General features: G+C 58.7%; 1 protein-coding gene across 1 annotated transcript in view; it reads right to left on the bottom strand.

Annotated features, from left to right (window-relative positions):
* Nucleotides 1-5770: 5770 nt before the first annotated feature.
* Nucleotides 5771-23667, bottom strand: part of SRRM3 (serine/arginine repetitive matrix 3) — a 53355-nt gene continuing 35458 nt past the window's right edge. Inside the window, exons 6-15 of the mRNA XM_047714458.1 lie at nucleotides 23594-23623; nucleotides 23098-23160; nucleotides 22943-22978; nucleotides 21026-21076; nucleotides 20481-20585; nucleotides 19937-20114; nucleotides 9417-9784; nucleotides 8350-8574; nucleotides 8111-8248; nucleotides 5771-6149 (exon numbers count right to left, since the gene is read on the bottom strand). Of these exons, the coding sequence (XP_047570414.1) occupies nucleotides 5921-6149; nucleotides 8111-8248; nucleotides 8350-8574; nucleotides 9417-9784; nucleotides 19937-20114; nucleotides 20481-20585; nucleotides 21026-21076; nucleotides 22943-22978; nucleotides 23098-23160; nucleotides 23594-23623 (1423 nt within the window). The 3' untranslated portion in view covers nucleotides 5771-5920. The remainder of the gene's footprint in view (nucleotides 6150-8110; nucleotides 8249-8349; nucleotides 8575-9416; nucleotides 9785-19936; nucleotides 20115-20480; nucleotides 20586-21025; nucleotides 21077-22942; nucleotides 22979-23097; nucleotides 23161-23593; nucleotides 23624-23667) is intronic.

Raw genomic sequence — 23667 nt, 5'->3', positions numbered from 1 at the left:
CAGCGGAAGGAGAGTGTTTAAGTATCCCTGTTACAGAGGCAGTGACCCAGGTCAGAAACCCAGCACTGAGAGGGGGTCAAGAGGAAGGTTGTTGTCAAATCCCACCATGTATCTACTGCTCCTTGAGGAGCCCTGGACAGGGGACTTGAAAGGCAGTAACCTTGAACCTAGGCTGGGCTTTGCTGTTGACTTACTGTGATTTGGGGCAAGGCCCCTCCTTTCTCTAGACCTCAGTTTCCCTTTTTGGAGATTATGATCTCAAAGACCGTTTTGTTTATGATTTGCAAGGGACCAAGGAGGGGAGATCTCCAGCACAGTTCACTCAAACTTGCTTGGAGCCCGACGCCTGCCCCTTGACCCCGCCCCCATCTCCTGTCTGACCACCGATGGGATCCCGGCCCCCATCTCCCACCTTAGAGAGGGTGCTGCACCTAGGCTGTCTCTGACATTCCCTCTCTGACTTTCCCTCTCTCCTGACTTCACAGGCATGAGCCCCCTCCAGTCGTCCTTCTCCTGATTTACACCCTGTTATACCTCCTTTTAAGATGAGGAAACGAGTTCAAAGAGATACAGTGATTGGTGCCCTGTCTCCTGTAAGACACTTGGCAGAGCAATCCTCTTGCCTGTCTGGTGCCCATGGCTCTCACCCTCGCAGGACTCCCACCTTGGAGTCCCCCACTTCCTCTCTTTCTGAGGCCCGCTCTGCTTGCTGCCCTGTTCCCAGGGCTGGGCTGAGGCTGAACCCCCACCAGTTTTACTGGGGGCCTTGCCCTGCCCAGGACACCTGAGAAACCAGAACCCAGACTCCAGCTGCTCGCTTTGATGAGTTGGGGGTAGTAGCAAATCTCATGCCTTCTCTGTGTCTGCTTCCTCTTCAAGAGGGAGCTCCTGGATGCCTGCTAGACCCCATTTCTGTTCCACCTCCCTTGCTGGATCAGGTCATAGGTCCAGTAGGTCTCCTTTGGCTGCTACTGGCTACCCCCATCCCCAAAAAAGGTCTCAGCTTCAGCAAGCCCCAGGTCTTGGCTCCCTGGCATTTCCAGCCCCACCCATTCCCAGCTCTATAAAGTCGAGGTGAGGTCAGGAGCCAGGGAGGGCCCTCATCCGCCTCTGCTTGCCCACCTTGGCCCAGACTGGAGTCCAGGAGCCCCACCCTACAGGAGCTGTCAGGTGTGGTCATGGATGCTTTCAAGTGTGGTCCTGCCAGGCCCAGCCACGCTTTGGGTGGGGGCGGCCAGGTTGCTTTACCTGCCAACCCTTTGTAGACAGAGGCTCCCTTTAGTAGCGCCCTGCATCTTGCCAGAAGCCAGGGCAGGGAGGGTCCATTCCTGCTGCCCCAGCCAGGAAGTTGTGCCAACCAGGACCTAGCTCTCAGCACCCTGCCCATGGTGGGTGGGGGAGGCACAACTGAGACTTCATATCCATCTTCAGTGGATCTGTTCTTGAGGGACCTTGTCAGTCACAAGGGAGGCGACATGGGTGGCTCTGAGCGGTGGCAAGAGGGGGCAGGGTTGCAGGAAAAACTGGGTTTTGGGGTCAGACAGGCTGGGCTTGAACTTGGGTGCTGCTATTCACCGGCCTGGTGACCTCTTTGAGCCTGCTGTCCCCATCTGCAAAACGTGGGTGGTAATGACACACCCATCTTGTAGGGTTGTGGTGGGTCTCAAATGCAATCATGTGTGGGAAGTGCTTGGTGCTCAGTAGGTGTTCATCATTTTTAACGAAAGAAGGCCTTTAATTTTGGAATACTGAGACTTAGACTAATAAGAATTATATACAGTTGTATGCACTTTGTGGCAAATCCAAGTATCTTATCTGAGTCCCATTTCTGAGATGAGAAGACTGAGCTGGACCTGCCCCAAGGTCACAAAGTTGGTGTGGGGGTAGAGGGATTGGAACTTAAGTGTCCTGACTCTCTGTGAGCAAGGGAGAGACTTCCTAAGCAGTACGGGAAGGGCTATGGGCTGTGGGCTGGTGGGCCCTGGGGGAGGTGTGCAACCGAGGGCCGGGAAGGTGGGGCCAGCGTCTCTGGAGTCCCTTCCAGCCCTGACCAGGCGCCCTTTCCAGAGGTTGCAGCCAGGTTCCCTGGGCACAGGGCAAGAGGAGCGAGGGCTGAATGTCAGCCCACCTGCCGGTGTGTTCTTTGACAGTCTTCCACTCCATCATTCCGGGCACTGAGCTGCCAGGGGCTAGTTTTCCTGGGATTAAGAGGACAACTCCACCCCCCAGGGATTTCCCAGTAGCCACAGGGGCAGTGGTGGGGGAGGCAAGCTCGGGTCTGGGATTCCTTAATCAGAGGGGGCCCTCCCCTCACCACCCGCCAGCCCCAGAGTCTGTGGTACTCCGCAGCAGCCTGAGACCAGCCTCCCGGCCTCCTTGCCTGGCACTGAGGCCTAGGCCTTGGCCACATTGGCCACACCTTTGACAGGCCTTTGCCAGCTGCCGCTGAGCCAGCCCCTCCCTCTCTGGCTCAGCCTCAGAGAAAGCGCTAGAGTCTTCAGGCAGCTGCCTGAGCTCCCTGGAGAGACCTGACAGCTGATGGATTGCGCCAGTCACTGGGCTTACTGGGAATTAAAAATGTGGGCAACAGTAATTAGAGCACATGGGGGTGGGGGGCACCAGGTCTTTCTGGAAGCATCTAGACACTGCCTCTCTGGGAGTCCCTCTCCAGCCTGCCTAACCCCTAGGCTTCTGCTAGCCTTGGGTGTCACCTCACCCCCTCACCTCTGAAGGGGGAACAAGGAGGGGCCACGTGGGGAGGGCTGGTGATCTATCGTCTGGCCCCTCCCACCCTGATGTCTAGCAGAAACAATCTGTCTAGCTGGGGAGTCTGGGGACCCGCATGTCTCTGGCTCTGTGACCTTGGCCAGCAGCCCGCTCCCGTGACTCATTTTCTTCATCTGTACAATGAGACCATTGGACTGGATGTTCTCGAAGGCTCCTTCCAGCATAGTGAATCAACAGTTTTTCCTCCACTCGCCCTCACTCCCCCCCACCCCCGGCTGTCTGCACTGCCTGCTCTGCCACCTAATCCTGCAGGAGGGGGTGTGAGTGTGTGGTGAGTGGTGGGAGGCGGTGAGGGAGGACCTGGCCTCCCCTGTGGTGGCTGTGGGGGTGGGAGGCTCTATGGCTGGAGCACTCTCGTGTCTTGGGTGTCCTTGAGTGGAGAGGGGCCTGGAGAAGGAAGGGCAAGTGCCCGGTGGTGGGGCTGGTTTGCTGAATATGCCGGCAGCATATTCACTCACTGGCTGGTGGGAGACCAGGCGGCTTCTGTGAGCATCTCACAGAGGCAGGGGATGGGAGATGCTTGCTGGGACTCCTAAACTGGGTGTGTGCACTGACTTGCTACCCTGGGTCTGGGGCTGCAGGAAACCAGTTAAGGAGAAGAGAAAATATCTAATAGGACACAGGAAGCAGCAGAGCCTGACTCCCGGCTGCTGTGTGTTTTGGAAGGGGAAGGACAGAGGGGTCCCTGAGGCCTCCATCTGCAGAGACACGAGGAGAAGACCTACGTACAACACCCCAAAGGCCCACATCCTGAGAAGTTTCCCCGTGCAGACACCCCACCTCCCCCACACACACCCCTGACTACCAGATGCAGAATTGGAGTTTCCTGTTTTCCTGCTTGCCTTCCTGGAGGTATTTTTCCCTTTCCCCAAGGTATAGGACAGAGTTCGGCTGAACCCTCAGTCTGTGGGAAGGCAGAGGCTTGGCACTGTCCCCATTCTTCCCCAGGGATTGGACACCGCTTCCCCAGGTAGCCAGGATGGGCGCTGAGGGCAGAAGCTCCGGGTTTCCAGGCTGACATAGACCCTCTGCCTGTGGCTCTCTCTATCCCCCCCTGCTTGGTGCCATTCCTGGCCGGCCACGGACGCGCAATTTTCCGCCTCTCTGTCGCCCTCTAGTGTCTATCTGTCACCACCACACCTTGCCTTTGGTCCCTCCCCTCCCCCAACGTTTCCGGACGGGCTCACTCCCTGGCTCCCCAGTTCACTTGTTTACTCATTTGACAAACATCTCCAGGGTGCCTCTTTGGGGGGATGCAGAGGCCAAGAAGGCACGGCCTGGGCTCCAGAAACATGGATTTAGGGAGAGAAGGACAGGCCCCCAAGTAAGCCGAACAAGAGCTTGGGACCCTAAAGGCAGGTACAGACCCGAAAGAGCTGGAAGGACCCAGAGGTGAGCGTGGCCCCTGCAGCCGGGGACCAGGAAGTCTCCTTGGAGTAGGAGGCAGCTGAGCTAGGTCTTGAACCATGAGCTCACCGGTGGAGAGGTCATGCATGGAGGGCACAAGGAGGCCAGTCAGCCAGACATGGGTGTATTGGAGTCAAAGACAGTGATGGAAGAGGAAGCTAGGTGGGGTGTGGCCGTGAAGGGAAGTGGGGATGCTCAAAGCCCCCAGAGTCTCCAGGCTGAAAGGAAGGTCTTCCTGGGTCCCTGTTTTCCTCCCCACTAAGCTGCATGTTCTGCTTCTGCACTGAGCTTCTGGCTCATGGGTGCCAGGTCTCTCTGGGGTGGAGTCTGCGCCCCTCCCACTTCTTGGAGGGAAGGACCCCAGGCCCCTATGCCCTCCCCACACGCCCCAGGTGCCCAAATCCACAGAGGCCTGTTCTCACCACCTCCCATCCGGGCACCAAGTGTTTTATTAGAGTCCAATTTTTATCCGCACCGCGGAGAAAGAGGAAGGGGGGAATAGAGAGAGGGGGAACCCGGACCAGACCCCAGACCCCTCCCCCCATGGGAGCCCAGGGCAGGTGCCCTGTTGGGCCAAGGAAGACTTTGTGAGATCCCTGAGGGCCCCAGGAGGAGTGGGCTGGGAGCAGCAGCAGAGGGCTGGGGGCGGGGGGCACTGCTTCCCATCGATGCCCAGGCCAAGGCCCTCAGTCTAGATCTTACCCTTTCTTCAAAGGGCTGTAGCACCCTTCTCTGGGTAGCCTCCACTGACCACCTCCCCACCAAACCCGAAAAGGAAGTGCTCCCTTGGGCAGGCCCCGAAGTGCATGTCACCCTATGCCGGCGATCCTGTGCTGCTGTCTGGCCCATGTCCCAGACACGGGGCACACTGGGACACCAGGCCTTGCTCGGTCATCGGACTGCATTGCCCTCTCCTGCTCCTCTAGGCTCTCCTTCTATCTATCCCTTCTCTCCTCCACCTTCTGACCTGAACCCCTTTAGACCTCATGGCCAGATACAGTGTGGTCTGAATGTCCCACCTCTTGTCATGCAGAAGGCCTGGCTGCTGTGGCCTTGGCCCAGGGCATGGGGTGAGGGCTGAAAGGGAGAGCCTGGCCTGGAGAGGAAAGGTGGGACCAAGAGTGAGCTCCCCGGTTTCCTCAGGCTGGGGCCCACCCGTTCGGTCTGGGGACTCCTGGGCCGGGGGAAGGGCTGCTGGAGGCTGTGGAGCCGGCCTCCAGCTCTCAGCCAGGATCCTGCAAGCGGCCCAGGAGGGAGCAGCATCCCAGTCTGGGTGGTGATGCACCGAAGGTTGGGCCATTCTTCTTTCTGTCTAACTTAGATCCTGCTTGCCTTCCCACCGCCTTGTCTGCCCATTGGTAGAGAGGATCCAAGGGCCCTGTGGAGAGGGTAGGGGAGGCTCCCAGGTCTGGCACCTTCCGATGTGTCCCTGGGTCCACTGAGCTGTCCCCAGCCTGGCATCAAGCAGGAAGGGGGACAGGGTGATCCCTGTGTTCGCAAAGGCTCTTTGTTCCCTGGACACGGTGGGCAGGCAGGAGGTGGGGGTGGGGACCCTCTAGAAGCAGCAGAACCCAGCTCCTCCTCCTCTGCAGGGCGCCCACCCTCAAGGTCTTCCCTGGCCTGGGGACCTCTTTGTAGCAGAGGGGTGCAGGCCCCCTCATGGTCCTGGGGCCTGACCCCTTGCCTTTCCCTATGCCAGGGGGCACCAAGCTCAGTCTGTCTGGGCTCAGAAGCCCCCACTCTCTGAGCTGCTCCGGCTGTGGTAGCTGGGACTGGGGGTCCGGGAGGGGCTGCGTGTGCGGCTGCGGGTCCCACGGCTGCGGCTGCTGTAGCTTCCATGGCTGTGGCCTGGACTGGGGCTGTGGCTGGGGCTCCGGCTTGAGTAGTCGCTGCTCAGGCAGCTGGAGGAGGACGAGGGGCTGGGCCGGTAGTAGGGGATGGGACGCTTTCGGGCACTGCCGGGAGGGAAAAAGCTGATTACAGGCCATTCAAGTCCCTGAGCTCTGTCCTGAGCTCTTTCTTGGGCCCTCACTCAGGCCCCGAGCCCTTTCCCAGCAGTGGCCAGGGCTTCCCTGCCTCAGTTTCCCCTGAGCTCTGGCCTTGGAGTGCCCCCTGCCCCAAAGGGATTGGACAGTTTCGTCGTTTTGTTTTTCCTCACTTGTCTTCAGAGAAAGGGAACCAAGTCTCTGTTTGGCCCAAGAAGGTGCTCGATAAATACTTGTTGAGTAAATTCAACTTTTAAATATAGACGCCTCGGGGCACCTGGGTGGCTCAGTGGGTTAAAGCCTCTGCCTTCGGCTCAGGTCATGATCCCAGGGTCCTGGGATCGAGCCCCGCATCGGGCTCTCTGCTCATCGGGGAGCCTGCTTCCTCCTCTCTCTCTGCCTGCTTCTCTGCCTACTTGTGATCTCTGTCAAATAAATAAATAAAATCTTAAAAATATATATATATATATATAGACACCTCACATCAACCAAGCTAAGCAGTTTCTGGACATGGAAAGGGTTGTGGGGATGGCCCAGCCCTGCTTCTCTGGTTCCCACAGAATCGAGGGTTTGGGTTTGTCAGGTCACTTCAAGGGGACAAGGAGGAAAGCCCTGACCGTTGCTGCCCATGGCCACGGCCCCGCCCAGTCCCGCTGGCCCCTTCTCACTCAGCTACCTCCCACCGGCCCAGAGTTAGTTTGAAGCCAGGAGGCTGTGACCCAGAGAAAAGAAAAGAGAGTGGTTAAGGGGGCAACAGTGCCCCATGGCGTGGGGTTAATTCTGAGGAAGAAAACAGGTGTAGTTAGTGGGAGGAGGAGGCAGCCTGGGAGAGGGGCGGAGGGGGGTGCCAGGTGGAGGGTGTAGAACTCCAACGGGCTAGGGCTGTCTGCATACAGGTGAGGCTCATGGCCTGTTTGGGGGTGTCCCAAGCCTGGCCATCTGGCCTCTAGCTCTGGGCTGAGCGCAGGAGCCAATGCCCTCTCCTCCCTGAGCCATCTACATCACCAAGGACTTGGAGGGGCTCGTTTGAGAATCCGTCCATGTTAGAGCTGAAAAGATGCTCAGGGAGCTCTGCTCATTGTTCAGACAGGGACACCCAGAGCCAGAGAGGCACACCCATCTCCCAAGGCTGCCCAGCAAGGTCTGTGGCAGAGCTGGGCTCAGAATTTTGCCTGTAGCCTTGGACCCCAAGTCAGAGGTCTAGGGCTTCAGAGTAATTTCCACAAGCACAGACCATAATTTCACGGGGAGACAGGCCCACACTGTCGAGTCCTGGCAGAGAAGCTCTCTGCTGTGGCTTCTGCCATATCTGCCACACACTCCCCAGGGCCCCATTGGACTGGGGTGGGGGGAGGGGAGAGTGGAAGGGACAGGCCCTCTCACAGCTGCCCCAGAGAGCAGGCTGCTGGTGCCCCCTCCTCTGAATTCCTGGGGGGGAGGACGCTGGGAGGTGAGCAGTGAGGTTAGTGACAAAAGGAGAGGCAGACAGATGACAGCTGAACAGAGCCAGATCAGCTCACATGGGCATCTCCCCTGCAGCCTGTGGGGAGGGGGTCCACCAGGCCCCCAGGCTGGCCACAGGCCACTCGGCAGGCTGGACCTTGAGATGAAGGAGAAAAGGAAATATCATTGCCGGGAGATGGACGTGGGGAGGACGGAGAGAGGGAGGGGCTCCAGGAGGGACTGCTGGAATCTTCCGGAGCTCAACTGCAAGCCCGCTGCTGCCCCACTCAGACCCAAGTACACAGCCCTCTCCCCACCGTGGGCCTTCAGACCGCTGCCTCTGCGTCCCGCCCTCCCCAGCACCTCCAATTCTAGCCTCTCTCCTCCTACAGGGACCTCTAGCCCTCACCAGGCCCTCTTCCTCCCCCCGAACCCCACCTCCCCTCCCTGCACCGGGCTCAGTGCGTCCCGCCCGGGCCCCTCCGCACCTGGTGATGCGCCGCGGCTCCATGAAGCTGGGCGAGTCCCGGCGCCGCTTGCGGATGGGCGAGTAGCTGCGGGAGCGGCGCCGCGCGCGGGCGGCCTCGGCCTCGGCGTGCCTCGCGCGGCCCTCGCCGTCCTTGTCCCTGCGGGCCCGGCCGAGGTGAGCGACGCGGCCCGGCCCGCCCGCCCGGGCCCGGCCCCGCCGCCGCCCCTGCACCCGGCGGGACCCCGGGCCTGCACTTACCGGCCCAGGGTTTTCTTGGGCGACGGCGAGCGGCTGGGGCTGCGGGTCCTCTTCTCCGCAGAGCGCGAGCGGGACTTGGAGGGCGAGCGGCTGGAGCTCCACGAGCGCGGGTGGGGGCCCGGGCTGCGCGACGAGCTCTTCCCCTCCGGGCCGCCGTGCCTGCCGTGCGCGCCCGGGGACGGGGAGGTGCTGGCCGGCCGGGCGCGCGGGGGCCGCTCCTTGGTCCTGGTGGAGAGTCAGGGCGACAGGGATTCAGCTAGAGAGACAGTGGGCTGGGCGGGGGCGGGGTGGCAGAGAGGGATTTAAAGGGGTGCGGGTGACAGGGAGGGGGCTCAGCTAGGGACCAAGGGGGTCATTGGGGGGAAAGGAATTCGGCAGGGAAGGAGCTCTATGGAGAAGGAGATGTGGATGAGAAGGCTTAGCGAGGGAGAAGTGGTGCGTGAGTTCGTGGAACGGGACTAGATTCCCAAAGGAGGGAAAAGGGCTGGGGGTGGGCGTGGGGCAGTGACATAAGTGTGGAAGAGAGTGTTCCGTGGTGTCAGGGAGAGTGATCAGTGTGAGGAGAGTGCTCCCTGATGGGAGGAGAATCACGGGAGCGGGGTGGTTGGGACTCTGTTGGGGAGGAGAGCGGTCGTTGTGGGGAAGGGAGAGCTCCTGGGCGGGGAAAGAGCGTTCAGTGACGGGGGAACTCAGTGACTGGGGAAGGAGAATGACCAAGTGACCGGGAGAGAGGTCGTCGGGTGGGGAAGAGTGCTCCATGGTTGGGGGGATTAGAGATCACGGAAGCGGGAGAGCTTACTGAGAAAGGAGAGTGGTCAGTGCGGGGAGAGGGGTCAGTGGGCGGCGGTGGGGGAGTCGGTGCGGGGAGAGGGGTCAGTGGGCGGGGAGGAGGGGTCGGTGCGGGGACTGTTTCGTGGGGAGGGAGGGGAGTCAGTGCGGGGAAGGGTGTTTCATGGGGAGGGAGGGGGCGGGTGGGGGCAGGTGTTCCGTGGGGGCGGGGCAGGGCTCAGGGCTGGGAGGGGAGCCCCGTGCGGGCCCAGTCGGGGTTGGGGGGGCGGACCGCTCACCGTTTCCCGTGCGCGCCGTGGCCTCGCTCGGAGCCGGGCTCGGGCCCGGGATCCGGGGCGCCGCCGCCGCCGCCGCCGGCGGAGTCGCTGCTGGAGCGGGCCCTGCTGAGCGAGCGCGACGAGCCCCGGGGCGGCGCGGGCCGGGCGCGCCGGCGGCCCCTGCGGCGGGGCGCGGACGCCGAGGACCGGGAGCGCCGCCGCCGCCGCCGCCGCCGCCGCCGCCTGGCCGCCCCGCCCGCCGCGCGGCCTCCTCTGCCCTGAGACGACGGCGCCGAGCGCGGGCTCGGGCTCTCCTTGCCCCGCGCGGGCGGCGTGGCTGCGCCGGCCTCCGCCTGGTCGCGGGCCCTGGGCGAGGGCGAGCTGGGCTTCTGACGGGGAGAGAGGCAGAGAGGGCACAGAGGGGGTGGAGAGGGGACGGAGGCACAGACAGAGACGGGGCGAGAGAGACGCCCGCAGAGACAGAGAAGCGAGGAGGTCGAGAGTCCAGAGCAGAGAGAGAGAGAGACAGAGGGAAAGGGACAGCCGGAGGAGACAGAGCAGCGGGGAGTCAGAGAAGCAGGGAGAAGGGACGGAGGCGGGCGGAGAGAGGGAAAGAGGAGAGACAGAGAGGACAGACCAAGAGAAGGAGCGATGTCGAGGGCGAGAGAGCGGGCGGGTGGGGTGGGGGGAGAGAAGGAGAGGGGGCTTTCACCGGGCCCAGGCCGGGGGCTGCCAGTCCCGGAGCATCGCACAAACGGTTCCCCGCGCCTGCCCTGCCTCTGCCTCTCCTGAGTGTCCACCTTCTGGCCTCAACAGTGCAGCTCATGCAAGGTTCTCGGCATGCAAAACACAAGAGGGACGGAGCGGTGGGGGGAGGGGGCTGAAACGGAGGGGGCTCCAGGACGGGCACGGGGGCTGGCATTGGCCCCCCGATGGGACGGACGATCCCGGCAGAGAGTAGAGAGAGGGCGGGCACCGGGAGGCCGGGCCAGGGCCAGCCCCCCCAGGCCAGGCCCCCCAGCGCGTGGGGGTGGGTGAGGGGATGGAGGGGGCACACGGCACACAGATGGGGTGGGGGCGGGGCGGGACAACTGAACTCAAAACTGAACCGAAGAAAGGGAGGAAAAACAGAAAAAATAAAATAAAAACAAAACAAAACCAAAATCCACAAATGTCATTAGATACCAAAATCAAAAACAATGTCTGAACTCCTGGGGAACTGACATTTTTTTCTGTTAACATTTTTCTTTCTTTGTTTTCCGGCCCTGCAGAGACCTGTGGAACTGTCAGTAGCACCCGACTGTCTTTCTGTTTCTCTCTTTTCTTTTCCTTTTTTTTTTTTTTTAAGTTCTGATTTTTTTTTTTTAAGTCCCTCTTGGTTAACGTCCACTTACCAATAAAGTGGCACTTCCTCCTTTAGTAGGTAAGATGTGTAAGAGAAGGGAAAAGTGTGGTAGCGTAAGTTCATCATTAGATTCACAAAAATGCAAGAGATAGAGAGAGAGAGAGAGAAAAACGCAACCACCCCATTCTAGGCCGAGAGGAGAAGGACTGGCAGCGCCCGGCTCCTCGGGCCTGAGCAGGCACCTCTGGGGTGACTGCTGGATAGAGATGTCAAATGTTTTTCCAAAAGTGCAGTTAGGACACAAGGGTTGGGATTCAGAAAACCAGAAAGGGAGCCTGGTACCATCAAAAGGTCCCTGGCTGGCCACCAGGGGTCTGAGAGCCTGCCACTACCTCACTGAGTGACCCTGGCTACGTCACCTCCCCACCCTGGGCCTCAGTTTCCCCATTCACAAAATGAGAGGGCTAGGCTTTGCTTCCTGAGGTCCCTTCCAGAGAAAATATTCCAGGATTCTCTGTGCACCCCTGACCACCCTCTCCATCCTCCCCCCTTCACAGAATTGACCCCTCCTCCTGTCCTTGGGTTTCCCTCTGGTAACAGGTGATTACACTCCTCTGTTTTAGAAGTCGGTCCCCCACCCCTGCCCCACCCCCAATCACCGGCACCAACTTGACTTTGAGCACTCCCCAAGAGATTATTGCGTTGGGTTCAGCTCTGTAACCTTGGTTTTGGTCACAGAACTTGGCTTCTAGGAGGGCCTCAATGCCTTCTGCTGAGGAAGGAATAAGTGCCTTTACAAGGGTCGGGGGCCAAACCAGGTCATCCTAGAAGAGGGGCAGGGTCTGGGCCAAGCTTTTTTGGCAGGCTCTTTGGATGGGAGAACAACTATCATCCCTCAGGGCATCTTGCTGCCGAGACTGGAAGGAGCATGGCTTCCTTGGCATGGCCCCGGCGCTTCCCGCAAGAGGCAGGGTGGTGCCCAGGCCTTTCTCTGCAAGCATCCAGCCAGCCAGGGCTTGGAGGCAGAGCCAAGAAGTCATTCCCATTGGTAGAAAGGCACAGCCAGCTCATGATTGGCAGCTGAAGCAGCCAATGAACACTGGCCGTAGCAGGTGCGGCAGCTGTCCAGAGTCAAATGGGCCATGAAGGCCTCCTGGGAGAGCCTGGTGTCTCCCTCTGGGGCAGAGCGGATATCGCTGGGTACTGAGATGCCCCCCTGAGTACCCCGAACTCTCCTGATCACCAGCTCATCCCTCATTCTAGGCTAGGAGACACGGGAATTGGGCTGACTAGCCATGGCCCCTGTGAGATGGCAGTTCCATTCTCAACAGACCTCACCAGGAGACCCTTGGCTCCCCTGACACATATCCCCTCCACCCCAGCAGGTGGCCTGTGCCTACGGCTCCCAAGCCCCCAGGGCTAGGTTCTGTTATACAGCATCCTGTTCCCTCCAGGGGAAGCAAATGAGAGAGAAATCTCCAGGCTCTTCAAATTTCCAAGTTCTTTCTATCTCCTGGGTTGTCCGAGAGTGTAAAGTGAACAGATACTAGGTGGGGGAGTGGGACCCCTGGGAGCCAAGGCATAGTGACCCTTACATACCCAGGAAAGACGACCCAGCCTTTAAGAGGCCCTTGCTTGCTTCAGTGGTGGTGCAGCATAGCAAGGAAAGCAGGCAGAATATTAAACTGGGGGTCAGGGCCTGGCTGTGAACCCTGGCTCCGACCTAGACTCTGGATTTGCACCTCCTCCTCTGACTCCAGGAGAGAGGCCAGCAGCTGGTAAAGGAGACCAAAGGCCTTGATATTTCTTCCCATGGACACCGTGGGAGTCCTCTCTCCTTCCCACTGTTGGGCTGGGAGTGTGGTGGGAATGTTAGGAACAAAATTGGTCTGGGTTGGGTGGATGCCCACCACCCCCCAGCCCCCAGCCCCATCATGTTACTACCCTCTGCACCAGGCGCCCTGGGCTCCTCTGGACCCTTCCTGCCTGGCGTGCTTTGAAGTCAAACCCTCTCCCCTCCTCCAAGCAATACCATAGCTTCAGATGATAGTAACTGGGAAAGTGGAACACCCTGAAATCAGCCCTGATGTGAGTCTGCTGTGAGTCCTCAAGGAAGCAACCTAACTCTTGGAGGCCTCAGTTTCCCCATTGGTAAATTGGGGATAATTGGGGTCTTTGGTGGGTGGGTCTGAATAGGCATTCAGAGGTTCTTTAGAGAGCATCAGTGACTGACAGTCCCCTCACAGGGGTACAGAGCCAGACCAGTGCTAGAAGGTCTGGGCACCCCCACGTGCCAGGATGGTGGAGGACAGGAGGAAGGTGCTGCTGGGCAGGGTGGCAGACGGTGCCTTCCCTGGTGGAAGATTCCTAGGGTCAATCTCACACCCTTATCACCCATCCCTTCTTGGAGAAAGGGTCACCATGATCCCGTTGGAGGGTGAGCCTCATCCTCAGCTTGGCCAGGTCTCGTTCTTCCCAGGAACTGAGGAAGATCCAAGTTCAAAATACCACAGGGTTTCATAGCTAGACAGGACTGTTGTGGCCAGGGACCTCCAAACATCTACTCCAGAAGCCTGCTCTTTCTGACTCCTGTCCCCTCGTCCCCTTCCCTTCCCTCATCCTCCACCCCCTCACAGCCTGGATAATGCCTATGGGTCCTCAGCTCAAGACCACCTCCTCCAGGAAGCCTCCCCTGACCCTCACCCTGAGTCAGGTCTTTCCTCTATGATCCCACAGACCCTTGCGGTTTCTTTCAATAGGGACTGTGCCAGGCTGTGTTAGGGCAGGCTGTGAGCAGAGCTTCCCATCCATGGTTCAGCTTTTCTCTCTAATTGTTCTGAGTAATTTTTGTCAGTCCTCTAGCCTGGCAGGTGGGGGCCTCAAACCCCGTTCAGCCTGCCCCTCGCCAGGCATGGACACCCAGGCACAGAGGTGTGCTCAGCAAATGCTGGCTTAGTGTGTGGGCAAACAAATGAATAAATGAGCACACAGGACCTTGCCTATCTTTGAGCCCGGCTTCCAGAAGCCTCTCTGCTCCTTGCTATCTGCTATCTTCTCTTTTGCTTATGTAAGAAATCTCTGAGGGGAAAAGACAATGGAAAAGAGTAGCAAGAGATGGTACGCTAGCCCAATCCTGGTATTTTTAAGGACAAGAACACTGAGCATCTGGGATGCTTTACCCTTGCTCCCCCCCAGGGCTCAGACAACGACACCCCCTAACTCAGCATTTGACAATCCCATTTCTGGGTCCCTGGTCACATCAGGTCCTCCTGGAAGATGGGGCTTCTACTCCTCCCATCAGGCTGGGACAGAGTCTCCCTTGGGACCAAAGGCAATTTCTCCTTCCCTGAACAACTTCCTGTCTGCCCTCCCAACCCCCCCTCACAGATAAGGAATGTTCTGAGTGGGGGAGCTCCTCACCACCTGCCCTTGGGGCCAGCATCGGGGGAGGAGAGGACAAAGAGCCAGACCTTCTCTTTCCCAAGCTGAGGATGGAGGCCCACCAAAGCCTCACAAGGGCTGGGATGTCAGACTTCTGTGGCTACTCCCAGATGGGACAGGAAACAGCTCAAAGAGCAGGGATGGGGAGGTCAGTCCCCTGAGGACCTACTCCTAACCTGCACCCTCAGTGTGACTGCATGAGCACTGGGCTGGGAGCTGCAAGTCTCAGGACCTAGGCTCAGTTCTGCTCCAACACTTTGGGGGAAACTTAGTCCCTACTGACTGTCCTTTCTGACTCCTTCTCTGCACATAAAGCTCCAATTCAGAAGACAGAAAGATGCTGGGGTGGGGGGAGTTGAGGGAACCCCTGTCTGGGGTGGGTAGTGGTCCAGGCAGGGGGAGGGTGAGCTAAGAGTCCCCTCCATTCCCCAAACTGCCCTGCAGAAACTTTGCTAAGTAGGCCCTCTAAGTCCAGTGCCAACTCACTTGCCCCCTGACGTTCAACTACCATTGCACCCAAAAGATGGAGCTGGGAGGTTCAGCCCTGAGGCCAGCTGCTGCCCCAGAGCCTGTAGCTCCCACCCTAAAGTTCCACCTGCCACCAGGACAGGACCCCTGGGAGCCCAGCAGGCCCTGGAGAAGGGGAGGGGCAGGCAGGGCTCTTTCCTCAGGCTCGGCCTCAGCCAGAACTTCTTCCAGGATCTGGAGGCCAAGAGGCCTGGCACAGGTGCCTCCACCACTGCTTACTGCCCAAATGGGCCCCAGGGGCTGGCAGGGGTGAGGGGTGGGGGGCTTAGCAGCTACTCCAGACAACAGAAATCAGATCGGCTCAACCGCAGCATACAGTTCAGGAAGGGAACACGAACTTGGAATGCTAACCACACAGAAATGCATTCAGACAACAAAATGAGAAAGAGAGGGGGCAGAGGGGGCTGGGGTGGGAGAGGAAGAAGAAGGAACAGGGCAGGTGGACGGGAGGAGGGAGGGGAGAATGAACCAGAAAAATTGTGGTAGTCAAGAAAACCAAATGACAAACCAGGAAACACAGCTTTGTAGCTCATTTGGAGAAAATGCAAGTTTACAAATGAGTAGTCACTAAAATAAAGAAAGAAAAGGGAGAGGGGGGGAAAACCAACCAGAGCGAGATCAAGAGAGAGAGAGAGAGAAAACCACATTCAAACCAAGCAGAGTGGCAGGGCTTATCTGGAGATGGGAGCGAGCGGGCGCACAGCTGAGCCGGGATACCTACCTTCTCAGTGGTCAGGGACAGGAATGCAATAATAAAAAAGAAAAGAAGGTCTCCGCATTGGGAATGCAGAAGTGGGGGAGAGACAGTGACTCTAAGCTGCGCTCCCCCTCGGGAACCAGCACCTGTGTCGCCACTGTAGCTTCTGGTCTAGTCCCAGGGATGGGAGGGGGCTCCTGCCCAGCAGTTCTGTTTGCCCCCCCCCCTTTTTTTTCCTTTTTTTTTTTTTTTTTAAACCCACAGGCTCCAATAAGCCAAGCTTTCCTTAACTCTTTAAACAACAGAAAACCTCCAGAAGGCATGCAGGAAGCAGCTTATGGAAGCAGAACCAGAGGGTGGGCCAAGGAGAGGGGCTGGCAGCGTGGGGAGAGAGGCCCATGTTGGGGAGAGAGATGGAGAGAGAGAGAGACAGAGACAGAGAGACACAAAGGGGGGTGGGGCGGAAGGAAAGACAGACAGGCAGGGAATAGAGAGAGGTAGGCCCAGACGGGAAAAGGAGAGGAAAGCTGTTTCAACAAGGCAGAGTGGATAGATGGGGTGAAGGTGTTGGTACATTTAAAAGGGAAGGCAACCACAGATTCAGTTGGAGGCCAGATCCTGCCTCAGGCCTACCACTTTCCCAGGGCTTCTGCATCATTTTAGGAAAACACATCCCTCCTGCCTTCTGGCTTCATCCTGGAAGAAAGGCCAAGATGCCCCTTCCTATCCTGACTGCCTCCCTCCATCTGGGGTCACGGCTCTTTCCAGGGGCAGGTAAGGGGGGAGGCCTGGGATGGGACAGGTCAGGCAGTGCCACGGGCACCTCTTCTTGGGGTCACTCTAGGCTGCCCATGTTGTGATGACATTTGAGTCAAAGGTAGAGGCCAGAGAGAGTCTCTAAGGGCCTTGCTCAGGAACCTTCTCTGCCCCCTTCACTGAATAGTGAGGCTTCCCTTTGATGCTTCCAATGCCAGGGACAGGTGGAGCCAAGGCAGGGGCCCTACTTCTAAGTCCTTAAACCCTGCACGCTTTTTCTGGGACTTGGGCTCAGCATCTCACTTCTTTGTCCCAAACTGTGTGACCTCAAGCAGCCCCCTTTCCTCTCTGCCTCACTATTCCTGTGCCCATGTGTGCCTAAACTGGGAAGTCACAGGGTTCCCCGACTGGCTGAAGCAGCTCTCATATAGAGCTGGGCTTGCTGAATGCTGGGCCCACCTATAACCCAGTCTCCATGTGGGCAGGCCCCAGTGCCAGGGAGCTGAGAGCTGGGCATGTGCCATCGGCATCTGGGAGGGTTCCCCAGGGGAAGGTAGGAGCCAAGACAACCAGCATCCACCTCCCGAATCCTCCTCTCCTTACTTAGGGTTCCCAGAGTGTGCTTTCCATTGACCACTCTCTCTACGTCTTGGCCGTGGCTGGTGGTCTTGAGGTAAGAGGGCTGGAGTCTCCTTTTGGGTCTACCTCTAAAAAGCTGTGTGACCTGAGCTGGCCACTTGACCTCTCTGAGCTCCAGGGAGCAGTCAATAGCAGAACTCAGAAATCCCTTTGGGGGTTTCTCCTTGGCCTGAGATAGAACAATACAGAAATATGCTGGGAGCCAGCACCCCACTGGCCTCAGTCTCAAGACGAGGACGGACTTGTTCTCTTGCCTGGGAGGGTCTGGCTTTGAAGCCTTCACCTGAACTAAACTCTCTCGGGGGTGTACAGCTCCCTCATCTAGGATCTGAGGCCTGGCACAGAAGGTGCTCAGCAGCCTGGCCTTGTCATGCCCAGCCATCTTATACTAGATGGACGCAGGGGCTCACTGCCCTGGGATGCTCCCCGGGTGACCTGGGACAAGGCTCTCTTCCTCCCTGGGTCTCCCAGCTTCCCTCCAAGGTTCCTTCTAGACAGGGACATGGTGGAATGGTCTGGGCCCCTTCTGTTCATTTAAAAGCTGAGGCAGTTCCAACCTATGCCCTGGGGTCGGGAGGAGAGCATGGACAGCTGCTGCAGATTTGCCAGGAACTGTTGGCCTGGGAGTCACTTTTTAAGTTGTCTTCCCTTTTAAATTCTGGTTACAAAGGAAAAAAGAATAAGGATATAGAGATATGTATACGATTAATGTTCGCTTGAGACTCAAAACCCATCTCTGCATTAGGAGAGGCTCCCACAGTGACACGCACAAAAGCGAAATTCTAGAACAACATAGAAGATAGGAAAACAAAACCAAACCAAACCAGAGAGATAGTTTGCATTTCTGTACATTACCAAAGGAAATGAAAAGAAAGAAAATACAAATAAAAACAAAATAACAGGAAAAGTTACACAAACTTCCCCACCCTCTTCCCTTGCCAACTAAACAAGAAATGGAATCACAGTATTACCACGGTTCAAATGGGAGGCTAAAAAAAACAAGCAAAAACATAGACGGGGTTAAAAATGGTGAGCTTTTCTTTCTTTCTTTCTTATTTTTTTTTGTTTGTTCTCTCTCTTTTTTTTTTTTTTAAGGTAGCATCCAAGAATACTCCCACTCCCCCCAAGTACTTGTCCCCAAAGACATTTTTGGTGAATGGCTAAGTCTATGATCCCCCAACACCCCCGCCCCCATCTCACCTCCCAGGAGGTGCAGGTGAGAGGCCTGGATGTCCTGAGGTCCCAGATCTCGCAGGGCCCAAGGGCAGGGAGAGGATTTGGGGAGCATGCTTCGTGAATGGGGTAAAAATGTGCTGCCTCCCAGGAAAGTCCCAGGGCAGTGCCAAAATGGAATCCCACTCTGGGAGGGGAGTCAGGATTTGGGTGCTGTTGAGGCGGAATCCTCCCCAAGGCTAGAGGCTAGGCCGTCTTCCTTGACTGCTCTCTCCTGGGGTCTATGGAGACTAAGCCTGTTCTGTCTGTACAAACCCAGGGTCCGTGGTGGCCCATTGCTTAGGGATGGACGGTACCAGAAGTGGGATGAGCCCTCTATTGGCCCTGGCTGCCTTCTGTGCTTTTCCAGGAGGATGGCAAGCTATCATGAGAAGGTGTTTGGGGCTCTGGCTCTGTGCCCTTAGTGGTGGGGGCCTAGGTACACCCTCTCCTGGATTTTCCCAGATGGAGTCATTATCTCTGGGGCCTGTGGCACCAGTCCCTGTCCTGGTGTTCAGCTACCTCTGTGTGTCCTCTCCTACCTCCAAGGCAGATCCTGGGACAGGGATGTGATCTTCCCTATGTGGTCCAGCCAGGTCCCTAGGAGCTCAGGAGCCTGGCACCCTGTCCAAGTGGGGCAGTCTCAAAACAGGTAAAGTCCTTCAAATTTAACCTTGAGACCAAGAGCCTTTTGTCAGCTGCCTTTGGTTTTCCTCCCTAAGGCCTTGGGAGTAAGGGTGTTTGAGAAAAGAAAGGGAGTGAAGGAAACAGCCAAAAATCAAAATGAAACTGACCAACACGGACATGTTTGCTGCTGAGACCTGAGGTCCGGGGAGGGGCAGCCCCACCCTCCCTGCTGAGGCCTCTGGGGCAGTCTGGATCTGGTGGGGGGGAACCTGCAGGCCTGCTTACCCCAAGTCCCCCGAGCCCACCCCGAGCCACACCCGCGCGGCCAGTACTGCAGCCCCTTCTCCCTAAGGGGGCTCTATCCCGAACTCCAGGAACTCCAGGATCGATAGACAGAAGGGGATGTGGGCCTCCCTGGGGGCTCGGGAGAGCCCCACCCCCCACCCCAGCCCAGCCCATCCACCTGAGAAAGCCGGAGAAGCCTGTCCGTTCTACCAGCCCCTACCTTCACCACACCTGCTTGTAGGTCTCAAGGACCCTGTGCCCCTCCCGCAGGATGGGTAGGGACGGTTTTTGAGTGGTGTTGGTGCGGCGTCTCTGAGGGAGCAATGGGTACACTGGCAGGCGCTTTAGGAAGGATGGGACGTGGGGACATGGGAACCTGCAGGGTTGAGACATCTGGCTGCGCGTGGGCAGTCCCTGGGAAAAGGACAGACTCTCCTTGCAGCAGGGACTTTAGAAACGCAGCTCAGCGGCGACTCAGGGACGGAGAAAGGGGAGGGCTCTGAGGGAGGGGGAGTGAGGCTGCGAGGGGGTTGAGGGAGGGAGGGTGCTCAGAGAAGGGGAGAGGGCTTGGTGGGGAGAGGGAGATTCAGGGCCTCAGAGATGCCCAGGGGAGATCCTGTCTCTTGAATCCAGTTCCTGACTGCGACCCCTAGCATCGTCCACGCCCCTCCCACCCCAATATGTCTGTCGGGGAGGGAGGCAGGAGACCCTGGGTTCTTCTCAGCTGTGTTCCCAGCCGGCAGAGAGCCCCAGTGGTCAAGTCCCCTCTGGCCGTCCGTTTGCCAAGCTCAAGGGTGGCCCAAGCCTGCAGGCCCCCCTCCCCGGACACTCGGGCCGGGTGGGCGCAACCACCAAGCATTCCAGGCCGCCCCCGGGCCAGGAGGGGGACGCGGCGCCTTCCTCCCCGGTTACACGCTCACCGCGCCCGACCCGGCGGGGCCGCCCCGCCTTCCCCCGGCGCGGCGCAGCTCGCACGGCGCGGGAACCCTCTGCAAAGCGAAGCGTACGTACATCTGGCGGGCTGTGCGCCGAGCCGGGGCGGCCCCCGTGCGCTCCGCTCCGCTGTCTGCTGCCGCCGTTCTGCTGGGGCGACCCCCATCCGCTGCCGCCAGACGGGGAGGGCGACCGGCTCCCGCTGGACCGCTGGCTGCCTGTCTTCCGCCCGTCATCTCGGTGCTTGGGGCTCAGCCTTGGGGAGGAGGGGAAACGGGGGGAGCCGGCGTGGGACGCCCCCTCTGCAAGTGGAACCGCTGCCCCTGCACGAAGGGCAGCCCCTCACCTGCTCTCTCCCTTGCATTTAGCGAACAAGGCTCTAGCCTGCACGCGGCCTCGATTTCCAGTTCAGGGTCTGGGGCATCTCTGGGCAGGCCTTGCCCGTTCACTGCCAGGTGAGTGGGCACCTGCTCACTCCTGGTAGGATCCTCCCCCCCCCCCCCACTGCTGTTCCGTCCACCATCCTCTTCCCCGGCCCCCTCTCCAGCCCAACGGAGTGTTCAGTCTGCGAGGAAGGCAGCTGAACCACCTCAGGAACTTCTCCCAGGGGCCCAGGACCTACCTGCTGGGCGATCTGGAATCGCTGTAACGGGAGGAGAGGGAGGGGCTCTGGGAGCTGCCGCTGCTGTGGCGATTGGACCTCCGACCTGGGGACTCCCCGTGTGGCCTGGGAGAGAAACCAGCCAGTACCTAAGTTCTGCCTGACCTCCCCAAGGGGGACCCCAGCCCCTTTAGTCTCCTACAGAGATAGGCCCCTAGTCCAGATGGGTCGTTTGTGGGAATTAGGAAAAGGCGCCTTTTTGTCTAGACAGCCCAGGTCCCCAAGACCTCACTGACCCCTCAGCCGGTGCTCTTGTGACTAGGGTGGAGGGATGTGGGGCGTAACAAGGGCGGAGCTTGAAAGAACCCTGGACTGGGAGGCAGGAGGCCTGGGTTCCACTTCCCAGCCTGTCGCTGATTCGCAGGGGCTCTTGGCTTCCTCTCTGGGTCCGAAATTTTCCATCTGGGCAGCGGGGACCAAATGAACTACAAGGACCTACAAGGACCCAATTCTGTGATTCTAGAGGGGGAAGGGGGAGGAGCTAGAGAACAGGGAACGGTTCTCACCTCTTCCTCTCTTTGTTCTTCTCTTTTCTTTTGCTCTTGGGGCTTCGAGATCTGCAGGAAGCAGAGGCAAGGTGACTGCTCAGCCTGAGCCTAGCAGGGGGGCAGGAGGAGGACTGTGCCTTGGTGTGGATCTGAGATTTGTTCCTGTCCAGGACCTGAGCCCCCGCCCCCAGCCCTGATGGCCTGGACTTCTTATCCCACCCCACTGCTTTGGTTCCTTTCACTCAGCCAGGCCTCCTTCCTTCCTTCTCCTGTAGGCCCTGGCCTACAACCACGGCCTGTCTGAACCCCAGCTGGGGCTCCTCCTGGGGGTGCCACGAGTGATAGGTCCACCACCCCAGAAAGAAGGCTGACTCGTCCTTTCCTTCTGGAATCTGTCTCAGGACAGGCCCCTCTATAAGTCATCCACACCTCGTTTGTGTCTCCTGGGCCCCAGGTCCCTTCAGACAGGGCTCCCTAGGGCAGAGCCCAGACTTTCTTGCCTCTCTGGCCCCTCAGACTGGCTCAGCTCTGGCCCAGCTCTCCAGGGGTTTAGGAAAGAAGTAATCTCCCTTGGGCATGAACTCCCTGACATTTGGGTCCTCTGGATTCTCATCAAGGGTTGCCCCCAAAGCTTCCCATCCCACTCAATCCTGTCCCATACTGTCCCATCCCATCCAGCTCTCTGGGGGGAAGCCCCACAGTCCTTCTCCTTCTATCTTTGACAAAAGTATTGAAAAGCTTCCTAGTAGGTGTCTGAGGTCTCACTCCACCCCTGGTCCCTATGGGCCCTCAGCCCCACCCTCCTTGATGCCACCAGATTCCAGCTGGGTCCTTCTAGCCCTGAACAGATGCCTTCTTCTGACCGAATATCCAGGGGATGCTAAGAAACAACAGGATATGTTTTTCACAGGAGCTGAGCGGGCGGGGGCAGGCCCAGGAGGCCAAAGATGTCAGTTCCAGAACTCATGTTGCCTGCTTTGGGCCTCATTCTCCCCATCTGGAGCTGGTCTAGCCCTAGGAACCTCTAGGTCCTTCCCAGGACCCATGGGAGCTGGCCAGAGGATCTGTGCAGGCTGATGGTGACCACTAGGGGACAGTAGGGGGGAGTCGACAGTGGCTCCCAAGAAGAGGGGGAGGAGAGGAAGGGAAGGAAGGGGGGAATGGGAAATAGGAAACTGGAGGGTCAGGATTAGACATTTATTTAGGCTGCTCCCCCACCTGGCAAGTGGCCATGGGCAAAGTCCCACTGCAGGATCGAGACTGGGGTCTCTGACCCTCTTCAGGGCCACTGGGAGGGGCTCTGTCTCCCATGTCGGCCCTGGGGATGTGATGGCCCTACATCTTCCTTTCCTCCATGCCGAGTGTTCTACTCCCCCCCCTCAAGGGCTCTTGACTTTCATCCCCTCCCCTAGTCCATCCTGAAGGAGTCATCGTCCTGCTCAGAGCCCCATGCTGGCTCCCAGTCCTGTCTGTTAGGAGGCCACCTCCTTGGCTTGGCAGTCAGGCCTTTTGGGGGCTGGCACCTGTCTCCCAGACACCGGCTAGCCACAGCCTGCCTACCGATCTCCTGCCCACTGAGCTTTCCTTCTGTACGGGTGCCCTTTCCTTGCAAATTTGGGATCCTGATGCTTCTCCCTTCCTGACACCTCTATGGACACACCCCTTGGATAACGGACCTGCTGTGTTGTCTGGAAATTCTTAGGGCCCCTGAGTCAAGGCTGACTCCTGGGACCAGCAAGTGTTGCAAACAGTTGGCCTCCACCCTCCTCCCCCTCCCCTTCCCCTGCTTGGCTCTGGGAAGCAGTCCCAGGAGGGAGGGAGGACGGAGCAGGGGAAGACCCTCCCCACCCTCCTCCCATCATTGCATCCCCTGGGCTTCGGTCCCTGCAGGGTGGCACTAGCCTCTGTCCACATCCTCAGCCGGGCATCGCTCACCTGTGTCGTCTCTTCCTCCGGGACCCGGAATCAGACCTGGAGGGCCACAGAAGAATTCTCTTGAGCTTGTCTGGGGTGACCCGGGGACACAAATCTGTACAGCCATAGCCCTGGGCTGGCAGAGGGGAGAGGAGGCCCTGGGAGAGGGAAGGTACCTGTCTCTGCGGTGCTTCTTCACGCTTTTCTTCTTCTTGCGCAGGGGTGAGGAGCTGCCACAGCTGCGAACACAAGGAGGGGGGCTGCTCTAGTGAAATGCTGCGTGGGAGGGGTGGGGTGGGGGTGGCTGGGCGTGGCTGGGAAGTCAGGGCGCCTGGGGCATCTAGCTGAAGCCAGCTGCCTGTTGTACAAAATGAACTGGGTCCCCGAGGGTCATCAGGGTCCCTAAGGGTGGGTGACAGAACTGTCTGTGTTGTCCCCTAGCCACCCTTCAGCCTCCTTGGCATTGTAAGCGAGGGCTGTTTCACACCCAAGTGTCAGAGGCTCCAGTGGTGGGATTTCTGGCCTCCGGGGGGGAAAGCTGGCACATGGGCAGTTTCCAGGGTCCAAGCCCTGCTCTGGCAGGCCTCCTGTCTCTGGGGGATAGCCTTGGAGTCTTGCCCACCCAGACATCCCCACCCCTGCCCCCAGCCCCTGCAGGCCTTTATCACTGACCTGCACTCAGAGTCCAGTCTCCTCTTTTTGCTGAGGGTCAGGGAGAGAAAAGGACAGACAGAGAGTTGGGGCTC

This window comes from Lutra lutra, chromosome 18, assembly GCF_902655055.1.
Source record: "Lutra lutra chromosome 18, mLutLut1.2, whole genome shotgun sequence".
Lineage (NCBI taxonomy): Eukaryota > Metazoa > Chordata > Mammalia > Carnivora > Mustelidae > Lutra > Lutra lutra.
This window is presented reverse-complemented; position numbering and strand designations above follow the sequence as displayed.